The sequence below is a fragment of the Camelus ferus genome, chromosome 11, assembly GCF_009834535.1.
Source record: "Camelus ferus isolate YT-003-E chromosome 11, BCGSAC_Cfer_1.0, whole genome shotgun sequence".
Classification (NCBI taxonomy): Eukaryota; Metazoa; Chordata; class Mammalia; order Artiodactyla; family Camelidae; genus Camelus; species Camelus ferus.
The window spans coordinates 40,456,962-40,473,932 of NC_045706.1; the positions used below are offsets into that span (position 1 = coordinate 40,456,962).

General features: G+C 33.6%; 1 protein-coding gene across 1 annotated transcript in view; it reads left to right on the forward strand.

Moving 5' to 3' along the window:
* Window positions 1-16,525, forward strand: part of LOC116667152 (chromo domain-containing protein cec-1-like) — a 270,808-nt gene extending 254,283 nt beyond the window's left edge. The window contains exon 4 of the mRNA XM_032491437.1: window positions 16,337-16,525. Coding sequence (XP_032347328.1) covers window positions 16,337-16,399 — 63 coding nt within the window. The 3' untranslated portion in view covers window positions 16,400-16,525. The remainder of the gene's footprint in view (window positions 1-16,336) is intronic.
* The last annotated feature ends 446 nt before the right edge of the window (window positions 16,526-16,971 follow it).

Below are 16,971 nucleotides of genomic sequence, written 5' to 3' on the forward strand. Positions count from 1 at the left end.
AATATAGAGGGGTAGTTTCTAGGTCTAGCTTCATTACCATTAGTGTGATTTTGCTAAAGGTAATTCACTAGTAAGAAATCAGAAGCACCAAACACTGATTGTTTACTAGTATCTAAAGGTTATTGTTTGCCTGTTAGTTGTTTATGCCTTAGTTTTTCTTTTTCCCCATAAAAGTTCAAATAACTCATCTGAATTTTGGTAATTTTATTCTATGAAACTATCAACTTATTTGTGAATTCTACCCTAGTTTGTTTATTTAACAAACATATACTTCCAAGACTGGCCCAATTCTAGGCTCTATACAGAGATGAACAAATGACTATATGTTAAAAGTTGTCTTTACTGCTCAACTTTACCAGATGGAAACTATTTTATTGATTACTACAAATCTTTCCTATATCATTCATGAGCTCTTTTCAAAGTTATAATTACAATTAAGTCTTTTTCTTGTTACATATAATCTAAAATACATTTAATATAACACAATACAAGTCTTGTGACATATTACTATATAATATATGATGTATAGGTTATTTTTTGCATTAGGAATATTCGTATGTATTTTATACTAGGAAAATTAGACATAAATGAGCAAAAATAGTGACAAAAGAAAATATCTATAAGCTTATAACCTAGAAATACATACTTTCATAGTTTATATTTATGTTATATACAAGATGTATATATTATACAGATAAAATAATATAATATTATATATTATATGTTATACAAATTGAATCTACTTCTTACTTTATAGCCTATTTTCTTGATGAAGAAAATTTCAAGAGAATCTTTCCATGCCAATAAATATTCATGTATAAGAACAGGTTTGTCCAGGAACAAAATAAATCCTTTCAGTTCTTCCAAAATATGAAGCACTATTTAATTGTTTTTATATTTAAATGAAGATATATAATGATTATATTGAAATCAAGGGACACTGATTGGATATACAGTACTGATTGGGTATACAGTACAGACGTGGGAATTCAGTCATCTCATTTAACAAGGAAGATTTTAGTCCATGAAGGTGGACAGTGAGGAATTGCCTCCAATATTGTCATAACAGTGTTCTGTGCTCTCATCTCTAATTTCCTCACTCTGGCAGAAGTCTTGGCACCCTGTGCTATCTCTTGGTGTCAGCCACTTTTCTGTCATGGGTTCAGCAGCCACTGAGTGTGAAAGGCATAGCTTTGATCTACTGAAAAGCTCAGGTTCTCCGTGGAGATTAGGCTGTCAGTCAGCGTATAGAAAATATACCACTTGTCAGAAAACTCTTTTCGCTCTAGTAACACACACACAAAAGATTAAAAATAATAAGATTCAGTACATCTTCTCACCAAACCAAGTCTATTTTTTAGAGTCACTTCTTGTCACTTAACTGTTTGCAGCAACTCTCACTTCAAGTAAGTTAGCTATGTATGTGAGCTATTGTTTATTTGATTGTTCTGCCAGAAGTGGCATGGTCAATTTAATTAAAGAGTTAGTGGCTGAGTGTTACCCATTACCTCTACTAGTATGGTAACAGAGAACAGAGGACTAGGTGAGGAATCACATATGCTTAAATTACATTCTTACATGATGCTAAAATATCTGCATAAAACTGAAATTTGCTGCTAAAATTTACTTTCTTTTAAACTATTTGCCTCTTTGGCATCATAAATAATTTAAGCATCTGATTTTGTTTCCTACATTATTCAAGTTATCCTCAACTGTTCGAATTTATAAATCTAGAGTCATTGGAATATCCCTCCATACTTAAATGCTCAAAGAAAATATAACTTGTTGGTTATAATGGCTTTGATTTTAACCTTAATTCTTCCATTTAGATTCTCTATATATTAACATATTAATTGTTCTAATTCTGATTCTTCAGTCATTTATTTAAAAATATCTATTTGGTATCTGCTGTATATTAGACACTATTCTAGAAGCTGACAAAAATAGCAATGCACACAAAAAAGGAAAGTTCCTTGCCCTCATAGAATTTATATTCTAGTAAGCAGAGCCACAGTGAATAGTAAACCAATAAATGAAAAACTGTTGCATGTTGCATCATGCTGTGGTGGAAATCAGGAAAGTAACAGAATCCCACGGAAAAACCAAGCGCATACTTAAATTAGATAAGCAGACCCACACTAGAATAACCCAAACAAAATAATTTGCTTGTTTGCCTGCCCGTCCGTTTTGTTTCCGAGAAAGAACTATTTACAAAGATTGGAGCTTAGTGGAATAACAAGAGATGGCACACTGACTTGTAGCTAAGAGCGGGTGAGTTAGGTGAGTTATTACCACCCCTAGGCCTAAAGAGATAAAAAGTGGGATAAGTTACTAGAAACCACAATGGGAGAGATTGTTTGAAGCTGTCCAGCATTCAGGAACCAGCACAAAGAAACTTCACAGTGAGGGAGGTAGAGCTGTAAATTCCCTGGCTTTGCTCTCATTTCTCACTCTGACCTCCTGCCAGAGCTCCTCAGAGGCTGAAGCCAACCAGAATCCAAAGGGCAATGAAACCTACTGATATAGTCTGTACATGTGGGCCTCCCCAAGAAGAAGGCAGGATGGAGAACAGTGAGAGTGGATCTGGAGGGGCAAATGGATGAAATTCAGAGCAGTAATATGACATACAAACTCAGTGGGCCAGGGGAGGGCAAGGAGGGGGCTACTTTAGAGGTGATGGTGAGGAGAGGCATTTCAGAGCAGATACTGTTTGTGTTGACATCTAAAGAATGAGAAATATTCTGCCAACTAAAAAATCAATGGGGAGAACATCATTTACCTGAAATAGGAAAGAACTTGGTATATTTAAAGAATAGAAAGAAACTAGAATGAATGGAGCATACCGAGTAAACAGAATGCAAGGGATGAGGGTAGAGATTGGAAGGGCTGGTTACTTAGGCTGCCGAATAAATATAGTTTAGGTGGAAGTAAGAGTGGAAACCAGGATACAGCCATGAGGCTGTTGTTGTACGGTAAGAGTGAGAAGTGGTCAGATTCAGTATCCTTTGGAGGTAAATATTCCAGGTGAGAGATTATAGTAGGAAAGCTGCTGGAGAGATGGAGAGAAATGGACAGATGTGAGATATATTTTGAAATTAAACTAATAGTTCTGTTGATGGGTGGCATGTGGGAAATGGACATCAGCAATAGGGTATATGATTGGTAATTTACTGACATGGAGTAAACTAGAGGGAAACAGCCTGATGAAAGGAGCTAGGGATAGATTCTGTTTTAGTGACTTTGGCTGTAAAATATCTAAGAATTGTCAAGGTGGAGATGTCAAGTTAGCTGTTTGCTCTCTAAGTCTCTAGTTCAGAGTAGAGATCAGGGCTAAATGTAAAATTGTTGATGGAGTGATGATATTTAAAATTACAAGACTAAACAAGTTCAATGCTGGAAACAAAGCAAAATAAGAAAGATCTCAGGACCCAGGTTGAAGGTTGCCAAAAATAATAAATGAAAAAAATGGAAATATAACCAGATCATACGAAATATTACCATAGACACCTCACATATTCTCCCATCTAGTTTATAAACAGATCTGAGTTCTTCAACTTTCAATTCCCAAAAGGAGTATGGGAGTACTTGTGAGTGTGTGTGTATGTGTGTATGTATGTGTATATATGTACACACACATATATATATAGAGAGAGAGTTTTAGTACTTCAAATGAGCTTTCAATTATTATACCACAGATTTCAAATCAAATCATTGTACAGCATAAGTGATGGTACTATTCAACAAATTTAAGTCTAAGAGATTGTTCTCTTAAAATCATAAAAAATATGGATATAGAAAAACTGTGGGCACTATCTGGTGAGGTGATATACTTTTAGGGCTTACAAGTAGGCTTCTGAAGTCCCAATTAATGAAAAACAAATTTTGTGATTTAGAGTGCAAGGAAGGTTACAACTTTAAGGAGAAATCTTGTGATGCACCCCTTTCCTTTCATGATAGGTGAATTCGTAAGATATTGTAGAAACTCAGAAAAAATAATCTTTCAAATGCAGGGCTAAAACATTTTACTTTGACACAATATGCAGTGAAAAGTTGGGAAAGATTTTTAAGCAGAGGATTAAAGCAAACATTTGTGTATATTGTGTGTATGGGTGTGTGGGTGTGTGTGTGTGTTGGAAAGATAAATCTATTTATTCTGTTCATGACAAATTGGTGAGTTCCAAAGTTGAAGGCAGATAGATAAATTAAAAGGTTATGATAATAACCTGTGATATAAGTAATAAAACTTGGTTACAACAAACTCTAATTCCATAAGTGAATCTTACTCTTTCTGACCTCATGCCAGTTCTTGATCTGAATTTCTAAGACCTTAAACACCTTCTTTATGTATCAAATTCATTTACACTGTCTAGCTTTCCTCTGTGAGTAACAGACTTGGATATGAGCCTCTTTCGTTTAAGTCTCTTCTTAAGCTATCTTGTAAGAATTTCCAGACAGGTTTATCCAAGTAAGATCCCTCTATCCCTATAAATATTCATTTCCACTGTAGTCTCAGTCAGTCCCTTTAAAAACATTACATGCAATTCTGTTTGCTTGGACTGTCCTTCAACTTGCTCAACTAGTAAGTTTTTTCCAGCACTCACCTCAAAAGTCACTTTCTCCATAAGTGTACCCTAACCTTCTTTGCCATCATTAAGTGACCTCTGCTTTGTGGTCTCATACATATTTCTGTTTTACATAATAATAAACCTTTGAAGCAAATGTAGCCAAAACAGGTTTTCATCAAAATTCTTGATTCAAACTCAGGTGCTCTTCTCAAATGAGGTGTCTGATTACATTTAGTTGGACATCATGAACATTTTTGTCCTAGGACATGAAGGAAAAAAGAAGTCAACATGAAATAATACTTGCCGTTAGAATTATAGGCTGAAAATCTGGAACCAACAATGGTCTTTTTTTCTTCTATACTGCCCATAATAGTGACTGCCTCTGTTAATCACAACTATACAAATTATATTAGTATTTTATAACTTGATGCCTTACATTTTTTTGGATACTGTTCTCTTCACAGTATAAGCTCTCTGGAAGAAAACACTGTTCATGCAGTTAGATTTCAGTGTCCACACTCCCCAGCCATTTTCTAAAAATTATAATGCCTAACTGAAATAATTGTACTTATATCAGTTAGATGTAGTATTAAGTTCATATCAAAGACTTTGTCACTGTAGTACTGGAGATAATTTTTGGCCTAAGCATAGAATTATGAAATATTAAACATCGATGGTATAGTTATAAAAGCAGTTATGTTGTTCAGTAGATATACATCTATATATTTTATTCATACTTTGCCTAAGAGACACTGTCAAATATGAATTCCATTACAAAAAACTTTCTCTGCTAAGTACTTCTTACCCTGAACTCACATTTACTCCTCAAATTATCTTGCATTCTATGGATATAAGCTCTTCAGAGTGATAAGATACAATTATAATAATAACCAAGATTTTCTGTAATAATTGAATTTATTTATAATTATTTTTCAGAAAAAGTAGTCTGACTTCCATTATTGGGTGCATATGAAATAAATATTGTCATAACTAACATCCGCATAAAAATAATTTGTTACTATGTAATTTATTTAAAACCAAAACCATAGCAGAAACATCATCAGCCACAACAAAATCAAATTGTTAGGTGAAATAAATTTATAAAGAGCATTCAAACATATCAGTGATTCCTAACTGAAATAAAATCAAATAAACACAAAAGAAAACTAAACAAAATGCATAGTACTTGACTCTGTTGAAAATATCTGCAATTCCAATAATATACTTAGTAGTTCTATCATATGAAAATCACTAAGAAAGATACCTTTCCAGAAGTGAGCAAAACTGAGATTATCCTTCTCCAACCTTAGATAGCCTCTGAACTCAGAGACTAATGAGAAAAACAAAGACTATTAAACATTCGGAAACATAGGCAATCAGTGGACTATATGATGATAATTCAATTAATGTTTACTAAGCTATTAAACCTCTCATATGGATCAGTTACTGGGCTTGATAATATAACTAAGAAAAACACAATCCCTGCTCTCATAAGATTTAATATCTTGGAAAAAATGGAAATCAAAGAACAAATAACTACACAGTTAAAAATTTATTCATGTAAAAATAAAGAAATGTCATGTTCCATAAAAATTTCAACTTCTTTTTTTACAAAAGTTCAACAAATCATAGATTCTTACATAACATCAAAAGGGCTCATCTTTATTAAATGTAATGACAAAGAAGAAACTGTGTCTCAAAGATCCTCTTCATCTCAAATGCCCCATACCCTACTCTAGCATCGTTTGTATATAATGCAAGTTCTCTGCCTTATATTCTGTAAACAAATTCACACATTTTGCCTATCACCAAGTGAGCAGAAATATGGTCATTGTATCCTAACTGCTTTCCCTCTACTTTCATAGTCATGCTCTCTAAAATAGGAATTCACATCGGTCTAAATTTAAGACTCGCACTCAGTGGAATGGCATAGCTATTGCTTACTTAATCAATCACAGACCTAAAGGAAAAGCAATGACTCGATAAAACTACTTTGAACTTAATCCATTATTGTTGCTTTCTTGAGATTTAAGAAACTGTTTTTGAGTGCCCACAGAAATGTTTATACTTCTTAGACCAAGAAATATCCAGTTAAAGCAGGCTTGAATTTGTCAAGCTTAATAAAAGATCATATTTTTATAACTTTCTAGCTATAAAAAGCATCTTGAAAGCAAAGGGAAAATCAGCTTTTGCAGAGAATGGAATAAATTAAATACTAGAAAGGTTAGCATAGAATTGTTGAAATGGACTTTCATAAATTTCAAAAGTAACAAAAGGACAGCTTTGTTTGCATATAATATTTGAAGTGGAAGGACCACTAGGGAGCATTATATCCAATTGCCTTGCTTTGGATAAAATAAGAGGTTACTTCTTTAGGGTCACTGTACTGTTAAATAGCTGCCTGGGATTAAAAAGATTTCTGGTGATCTGAGCAGCGTTCTCAGCAGCTCCCTTCCACTGTGGCATGCAGTTTTCCCTTAACATAGGCTTCTTTATTAAAATGATATTTCAGTTTCCATTAAGAATTCAAAAATATGTTAAAAGCAATGATTTGGATTTAATTACCACTGGTAAGATAATTAAATTGTCAGATAACAGTGCACTAGGGTTTATTATCGTAATGAATTTCCTTGGTTTATTGTAGGTAAATCAATTTATCAGAGATATGCAAAGTCCTAGACCAGAGAAAGAATTGAATGGATATAATTAAAAAATCCAATGGAAGAGCAAGGCAATCATAAAGGAGATTGGTTTGCTGTGGGAACATGGAAAATTAGAGCAATATGAGACATTTTCATTCATGTACACATACATAGTAATTAAGCATTAAGCTTTCTGCCTATGACTATGCTAAATGCAGACAACACAAATGATGGATGAAATGGAGTTTCTGATGTCAAGGGCATAGAAAGATGGAAAAAGAAAAGGAAGTTAATTGTAAAATTCTTAGAAATTGAACATGTAAACATACAGTGACAGATGTGTACACAAGTCTTTGCCAGCCTGAGGACTGGATGGAATTATGGAACTCTTTCTCAGGAAATGATACAAATGCTGGGCTTTAAATAGTAGTTGGGGGCAGTGTGCAAGGAAAGAAATTCCCGATCAGTAGAGGCAGCAACAGCAAAGCAATAAAAGAAGGCACAATGTTATAGTAAAGCTTTTCAAAATTTCTGCGAGAGGTTGGGTAGAAGTCAGTGGTGTCCTTGAATTTTAGAAGGGACTATGTCCCTGACCCCAGTAATAAATCAGGACTGTTGATAGAGGTGCAGTTACAATCAGAAGGATATCACATTTCAGTTCACAAACAAAAAATCATGATTTACTCAAAAGCAGCTAATTGCAATGACATGAGGAAAGCCAAACTAAAGTTTACCTTAGTGTTACAGAATAAAAGACTATGGCAAAAAAAAAAAAAAAGTAATTCTATATTAGAAACATGCTGAAAGATAGTTTAAACACATTATCTAAACATGTCCTTATAAATTTTTCATACAATTCCAACACATTCACATTTCTTTTTAAAAAGAATGTCTACAACTGTGGCCTAAATGTATTATATGTATATATACACGTGTATAACAAAAAAGTACTCCTTTAAATATTATATATTCTATATCTTTCTCCAATAATGATTCAGAATAAAATTTCTGCCAGTTTCATTTAAAGATTATTTTTTTACCCCAACACAAATATTTCACATATAAAAGGTAACAGAAACACAAAACAACCAAATTTGGGTCGGTTGAGTGCATAGTTTGATATTCTATTTTCCTTCACATTTTTTAATAAAGAATACCTTAGTTCTCATTAATGAATTTTCAAGATATTTAAGAATTTACTTAATTGATTTTTCAAATCGATATGTTGGCTCACTTCAGTGATATTTCCTTTGCACAATTATAAATTTGTTTATTAACTCAAATAGAAAGTGGAATTTCATAGAATTTCTTGAAGCACTAACTTACTATAAAAATTTACTCCCACAATTGCTAGTAGGTTTCCAGGGAACAAGGTAGAATGAATATTGTGTTATCTTCCACCCCACCCTCCGTTGTAAAGCTTTGTTAATTTATGGGGAAAATGGCAGCAGGGGAAGGGAATAAAGATTACAAAACCGAGAGAAAAAAGTTTACCGTGTAATAGATTACAAAGATGCATTTTCAATACCATTGCCTCCTCTCTGACTTTTCACCTATTGCCTTCTGTGTGAGAGCAGGATTATCACTCAATGTTAGCAGGTTATGCTGTGTATTTCTCCCTGTCCTCCTAATAGTTACAGGCCATAGAGAAGATAAATCACCTGCCTTCATCAAGTTTATAAATTGCTAATGGCATGTTGCTTTTAAAAGGTTAACATAACTGTGTTAGTTAAAATATATTTAGGAAAATTTAAAATTGGGAGTGGTGCCGTGTATAAAGGAATAAATATCAAGGAGCACACACACAAATGCACAGGCGCACACACACATGCACATTATGCACATTTACACTTCACATAAATATCCAATTATTAAGCACTTGCTCTTTATTAAACTAAAGCAATACAGCTAGAATACACAACTCTGGAGTAGGTACCAAAAAAAAAAAAATTTAAATTGGATGCCTCGTTAAACTGTTCCAGCACTTAATTTCTTTTCAATAGAATAATACAGTGATCTCCTATTTTGTTTCATGGTCTCTAGAACTTTGCTTACCGCAATGATTACTTATACAAGAAATGGCTCACCAGAGAGATGCTTTTTTAAAGTATATTTTTCCTGGCTGAAATAACACTAAAATATGCCTACTAGATAGAGGCTTCAGCAGCTGCATTAGTGTTTCTGGAGGAGGAGAGAAGAACTTAAAATCCAATATTATTAAAGTTCAGCTTCTCAAAGTCATGCAGTTTTCTTTGTGCATTTATTAAATGTTAGTCAAAGAGGGTCAAGTTAGTGAGGATGAGAAATAAGGAAGATGTTTGTCATTTAATAATAGCTACAAATCTATTTATAGTGGCCTGTCAAAATTTTGGAAGGATTCCTAGAACAAATAGGATTATCTCTGTTTTAGCAAGTTGTGTTCCAAATAATTTATACAGTACTGTTTATGTTATTGTGGAATTATGTACACCTGTGAAGACAATGTAACTAGTTCATACACAAAGAAAATGCCACTAATATTGAGCTTTCTATCAGTTAAATACTGTTTACATACTGCTTACCACAGAATACAGAATATAGTTTCCTATGGTTGCATTATGAAAGACATACTGGAAGGGAGTGCTCTGTAATAAGAGTGTCTGTCCTATACTTAGAAATTTGTCCTTTATAGAAAAGATACTGAACTCTGGGGAAATCTGAAACAAATATCTGAGTTTTTAAGTTGACCAAATATTTTCAAGTCAAACTTGCTTTTCAAAAGTCTTGCCAAATCCCTCCCAGCATAGTTATAGAAAGATGTTTTTCCTTCTAGGATGACAATCCCATAATATTGCCACCAAAGAAGAAGGCAAGGATAATTTATCTGGTTAGAGGCGTCTTAGCACAAGAAAGGAGCTGACAGGAGTTTAAAGTAAAACACACTTTTTTTATGATTATATTCTTCTCCTCAGCTATCCTTAAATAGAATAACCTGGTAATATTTCCCTTTACATTATTGAATTATCTGTGGTCTATTTGATTTTATTTGTTCTTGAGCATTTTCCCCAGAGGGTCTTCTTCTTTCTTTCAACCATCTTTTAGGAATAATATCAAATATACCATGTAAAATTACAGTTCTCATAAATACATGAAAAAATCTTGGGTGTTGTATATAGATGACTCTCTTTAATGTAGGGTTTATTTTAGAGAAAAAATGAGCAATTCCTGTAAATGAAGCTATCTATGTGATAAATAAGAGCTAGAAAGGGAAAGATAAAAGTTTGTCGAATGTGTTCTATCACCTCACCGCTAGAAATAATATGGAGTCTGAAATACATTCTTTCCAGTGTATGTATGCTGAAGTATGTAAATATCACACTTCAGAAAGAAGACTACTTCAGGTATTACAGAATTATTTATGACCACATATCACTATTTCCACATAGAATTCTTAGGCAATTACTTTAATGGGAATTTTAACTGCCCTATATTGAAACTTGAAACATTTTTCTTTAATGATAGAATAGATATTTCAACTCCAAAGTTGTGTTTCATTTGTGTAGTTCAGTGATTGATTATGTGACATATTTCACAAGAAATACCGGCTATGTAAAATGAGACTGTGAAAGTCTACGCAGTGCTTATATTCTCTGTCCTGATCACCTTTCAATCATTGCCTGTATTGTACACGATAAAGGGAACTGATTTTCCTTGGCAAAAGAAGTCTATGCTTTTCACTTAGAAAAGAAAGTTAAATCTTCATAAGAGATGAAATTTGATCGAACTATGAAAATAAAACAGTTAAGTCCTTCTTTGGGGACCAAAAATAATTTCGTTCAATTATAATTGCCTTACATAATTTTTTATTGTTTCTATGTTTTGCGTTTGCAAATTTAGGGAGCAGACACATGTTAAATTAGCCTTAAATTTCTCTAATTTCCAAAATCTGTAATTACATGATTTATTTTAAAGGTATTAAAGAGTGAATTCACAACAGTCTCATTTCTTGATTAAATACATCCTATCTTTTTATAGTTAATATTTAACATTCTTATATCCCAATTACTTTGCCAACTACCTTTCTTGTATAAATTCATTTATTCACACTACCATTGTATGCATTTGCTATTATCCCTAATCTACATATACATGGAGTGCAATTTTGAGGTTCAAGAGACACAAGTATAGTTAAGTATTTGATAATCAGTAGTAGAATTGTGAATCACACCAAGTTGGGCTTATTTTAGAAAAATATACACACTATAAGTAATCTTTGATATATATGTTAATGGAGACCTTAATCCTTCATGTAATAAATGATATATATGGGTGGTCTATATCATATGAAAATGATGTTACTAATTCAGCATTGCTGCATCACGGAGTTTGAGCTTCTTTTTTCTTTTTTAAAAAAATTTTTTTAACATTTTTTATTGAGTTATAGTCATTTTACAATGTGTCAAATTCCAGCGTAGAGCACAATTTTTCAATTATACATGAACATACATATATTCATTGTCACATTTTTTTTTTTCAGCTGTGAGCTGAGCTTCTTCTTTCAATAAATGATTCACATCTCTTTACCACTTCCATCTCCATCTGTGGTTTCCCTACGAGACCACATTAGCATATTCTGAGTTTCTCAATGTCATTTGTGGACAACTGGTTAGAGAAAGGAGGTATGGCTATATCTCATGACATGAGAGAAGAGATTTTTGAATGCCTTTTGCCATATCACTGAAACTTGGTACATAATGAATTTCAATCTGTTCCTTTTTTTAGTGAATCACTTTAGGGTATGACATACCATCTTCAGTTATTCACAAGGCATGTAACTTGCATGTTAAACCAGCAACAGTCTTCATTTATCACCCCAAGTCTTGGAACACCTCTTTCCTCCCATTAACTTGACTCCATTGTTCCAGGTCTTGTCTTCTCCTTAAACCAAAGATTCTATCACTGATCTGCAGTCTTTATTCTCCAGGCACTGTCTTTTCCATCTTCCTTCCCTATCCAATAAAAAAGTGTAGGGATTTTAATTCTATAGCACAATTTAAAAGAGTTATGTAACCATAAAAATTGGTGTCAGAAAATAAAGATGAGAAATGATACATAGCAGTATAGATGAAATAAAACTTTTAATTTAGTATCTAGTTAGAGTGAAAGCTATTAACAGAATCTTATCTGAAAACATTTTTACAGGATATGTTCCCAATTAATCACTTTTGATACTACATTTGCAAATTATAGATATTTGGAAAATATTTTTGAACAACCTTTGAATTAGTGCGTAAAAGCTGATCACAGCTCTCATTTTGTCTCTGACAATGTAGCACTAAGAAATTTCAGAAAATCACCTCCTAATATCACCAATCTTGTAAGATCAGTGCTGTGGGTGAAGTGAGAACATCACAATTACTCTCAGGTTACTCTAACATGTGCTATGTAAAGATCTTTTTCTAGGAGCAGATGGAGATTCAATAATAAGTAAGATGTAACCTTTGCCCTGAAGAAGATAGGGTCTAGTGTTGGAGACTGGAATATGCACAATTATTTATAATAGAAGACAGAGTGTGTGAATTTGCAAGGGAGGGAGCAATTACCAGAGGCTTAGAGAGCCAAGAATAATTAGGAAAGTGAGGTTCTAAGAGCTGATTAGCATTTAGCAAGTAGAAAAGAAGATAATTTTAAAATTAGACAAATAACAAGTAAATTAAATGGGTATATATGTGCACTATGATGCAGGAGATTATAGTCCTGTGAAAACTGACTGCCATGTATGTGGTATTCAAGGAAATCTTTATATGTCAGATTAAAGACTTATCACCATTTACTGAGATCATCGCTGGGCAGGGCTTTATAGATGCACATTTTAATTTAATTTTGCTTCCTGTTCTCTAAGAGAAAAAATTCAGAAAAAAAAAAAAAAAAACTAGTTCAAACATGTCTTTTTGCCCTTGAAAATACAAAAGCTTAACTGAACCTAAGAGAAAATGTTCATTCATGTAGCTTTAGTTTGTTAATATCAGTGAAAAAGTTTGTTTCCCAGCCTTCAGACTTAATACTCAGCCCATTATTTTTCATAATGGAAGATTTTCCCTTTTAAAATTTACAAAAGTAATATATGAACATATCATTAAAAATAAGTTAAGCATTAGTCATGCGTATTGAGAAAATTAAGACTATATCTCTTTCCAACTAACTCATTCCCATTCTGTTCCTACAGGTGATAAACATTTTCCTTATATACATGAATTATAATATATAAGTATTCTGAGCCTTGGAATTCTTTTTCACTTAATGATTTTCCATTGCTCATTTCTCTGCTATTATAAAACATGTCACAGTGACCCTTATTCTGTGTGCCTCTTAATTCACAAATGCAAATTTTAGCTTGGATTTTAAAACATTTAATACACACCAACTCTCCAGATTTTAATCAAGAATATGTGACTGTTAATAATGAAATGATTGGTTTTTCTTTTTAAAATGATCTTTTAAATGGATATATATTAGCCTATTATGTACAATGTCACTTTTTTGTAGTGCACATTTCTTTTCTTCTCTTATTGACTACTTTCTCTTCTCAAATTACTCAGCTGCATTTAAAAAACAGATTAAACCTAGTGTTTATCCTTTCATACTTTCCTCCATGTTTACATAATATTTAAACAGATAAATACAGTTCCATGTATATTCATACATACCTACCTTTATACACACACATATATTTGGTCTTATTTCATGAATGTGTGTTATATTAAACATAATTTAGAGTTTCGCTTTTATTATTCACCAACATATTATGAAATCTTTTCTAAGTAAGGCTACTTGATTTCATTAATCCTTAATTTTTATTTGCTGATTTCCCATATTTATTATTCCCAGTGAAATACAGAATTAGTATCACATGGAATTTGTGGATTGATTGAGCCAGAATAAACTTTTACAATATGAATTACGTTATACAACAAAAACACATTTTCATTTATGTACAAAAATCTGCATACTTCTGTGAAGTGTTTACAACTTTTTATTAACATGTGTTTGAAACATATCTTTTTATGTTATCATTGGTTATTTTCTTTTTGTTTTTGTATGATAAATAATTTCCATCATGTGTGTTTTAAAAGTTAATTCTTTTTATACTTTACTGTTTCATTATGCAAATAACATGGGCCTTTCCTTACGGAATAAAGAGAAAAAAATCAGAAGTATACCCAGAAAAAGTGAAAGATGACTTTGAGGATTTCCAAAAAGTCTCATTCCCCTTACTTGGTTTATTCACTCACAGTGTATTTATTAAGTACTTACTGTTTGCCTGTAACTTTTTTTAGACATTTAATAGACATCAGTTAAAGAAATGAAAACCAGGACCTTCATATGAGCATGTGTGTGTATATGTGTGTGTGTATTCATACACACACATCTGCCAACTTAATAGCTTAGAATATGCTTATGAATATGCATTATATATACACACATACATCACATACCTGTGCATATTATTATATACACATATACATCATACATTTAAATACATACATTAGTATATCAGAGTACATAGTCATATAAACAGAAATAGATGGGTTTTATAATATAGAAAGATAGCAAGATGTTAATTTCCTTTTTTTGTATACATATATTTTTATTGAGGTATAGTCAGTTTACAATGTGTTAATTTCTGGTGTACAGCATAATGCTTCAGTCATACATGAACATACATATATTTGTTTTCATATTCTGTTTTACTAAAAGTTACTAGAAGATATTGAATATAGTTCCCTGTGTTATACAGTATGAACATGTTGTTTGTCTATTTTATATATATTAGTATCTGCAAATCTCAAACTCAAAATTTATCCCCTCCCACTCCCTCTCACCCCGGTAACCATAAGTTTGTTTTCTATGTCTGTGAGTCTGTTTCTGTTTTGTAAATAAGTTTGTTTTCTCTTCAGATCGTATAAATCTTTCACCTTTTACTATAATTTATTTTTAACATAACATTTTTCACTTGAGTTCTAATTCATTTGTTTTAATTGCATACTATTCAATATTATATTTTGCAACAAAATTGTATTTTACTATACCACCTTAGTCCAAACTACCATCATTTCCCTGTTAGATTAGCCTAATTGCTGTCTCCTGCTTGCCTCCCTTCAATGTTATCTACACAGTACCTGGAATGTCACTTAACTGCTTAAAATCATCAATGGCTTCGTTCCATTGCATTTAGAATTAAATCCATACTCCTTAAACTGGCCCCTCCCTTCTCCCTCCTTGCTATATTGTGCTCTGGTCATACTGTCCTTATTTTGGTTGCTTAGGCACACTAACGTCATTGATACCTTAGGAATTTTGCAATGGGATGTCTTTCCTCTGATGTTCAGATGACTGGTTCTTTGCCATTCCTGACTCAGTGAAAAATGCAGATTCCTCAGGGACACCTTCCCTTACTAACTTGTCTGGGGTGGTCTTCTGGTCACTTTCCACTGAATCTGTTTAGCTTTTATATTTTCTGGAAAAAAAAATTTGGCGTGTGTTTTAAGAATACATACCAATATTTATATAATTTATACATAAATTACCTAAATCTAAATCACCTTTCTATATAAATGTTACATAGTCTTAGCCTGACACTTACACCATTTCTTCAAAATATCACCTCCACGAAATCTGTCTTGTTCATCACTGTGTCTATAGTATCTACCAAAGGGTCAGGGACACAGGAGAGTCTCTATAAACGTTGAATCAATGGGATGGCTGAGAGCATCGGATTTGACATCAGATGGCCTTGGGGTAAACTACCAACTCTTCTTTCTCACTATATGTTATTGGGCAAATTGATCAGCTTCACTAATGCTGTTTTGATATAATTAAATTAAAACAATAATCATGTCTCGCTTTAGGGTCATTACCCTTCCAACCCCCATAAAAATTTAAAATAAACCGTAGTACATCATAATTGTAGTTCTGGCTATTGTTACCCACGCCATATCCATCTGTGTTATCTAGGGGTGTCTGGGTTAGCTTAATACACTAAAGATACAAAAGGCCTGTAGAATGTGATTTGTTTTTCTTTCTTCCCTTTCTACTTTTTATTCATTTTCTTTCTTTCTTTCTTTTTCTTTTCTTTTTTTCCGAAACAAGGAAGCTTATTTGAACCACCACTTCCCTGTTCTGGAAGATACACAGGCCCTCTGTGGGAGGTAGGTCTCCCAGGTGTCTGTCATCAGTGGCCTCCCGGAACTGCTCGACAGGCAGGGTAAAGGAGTTCGCTGGAGATCTGGCTTTAAGGGGAATTAGCAACTCTGTTTAGGGGCCGGACGGACCTTAAAACCCCGGTGTGTCCCCACCTGTGGCCAGTTTATTCCCATGCGGCCAGAACACGGGATCTATCCCAGGAAGCCTTGGGGCGAGTCAGCGTCTTTTGCGCATGTGCAGCGTCTTCCACTCCAGCGCCTCTGCCTCAGTCATTAGGACCTCCGAGCTGTCCGCTCCGGCCTGTGCTCACCCACCAGGCAGTCTTTCTGGGCCGCAGTTCCCTGCAGGGCGCCAGTGACGCGGGGGTTTGCGTGGAGGAAGCCATCAGACAGCATATAGCCCTGCTGGCCTTGGGGGACTTGGGGCCTGTCTGCAGTCTTGAGTCCCAGCTGTCCCCGCATCTCCTGCAGCCTTGGTCAGGCCTGTAATGGCTTCCGAAGTCCCGCAAATTCTGGCTTCAGGGGAATTAGCAGCTCTGTCCTGGGCTGTGCTCGACGCAGACAGCTGTGTGTCCCTAGCTG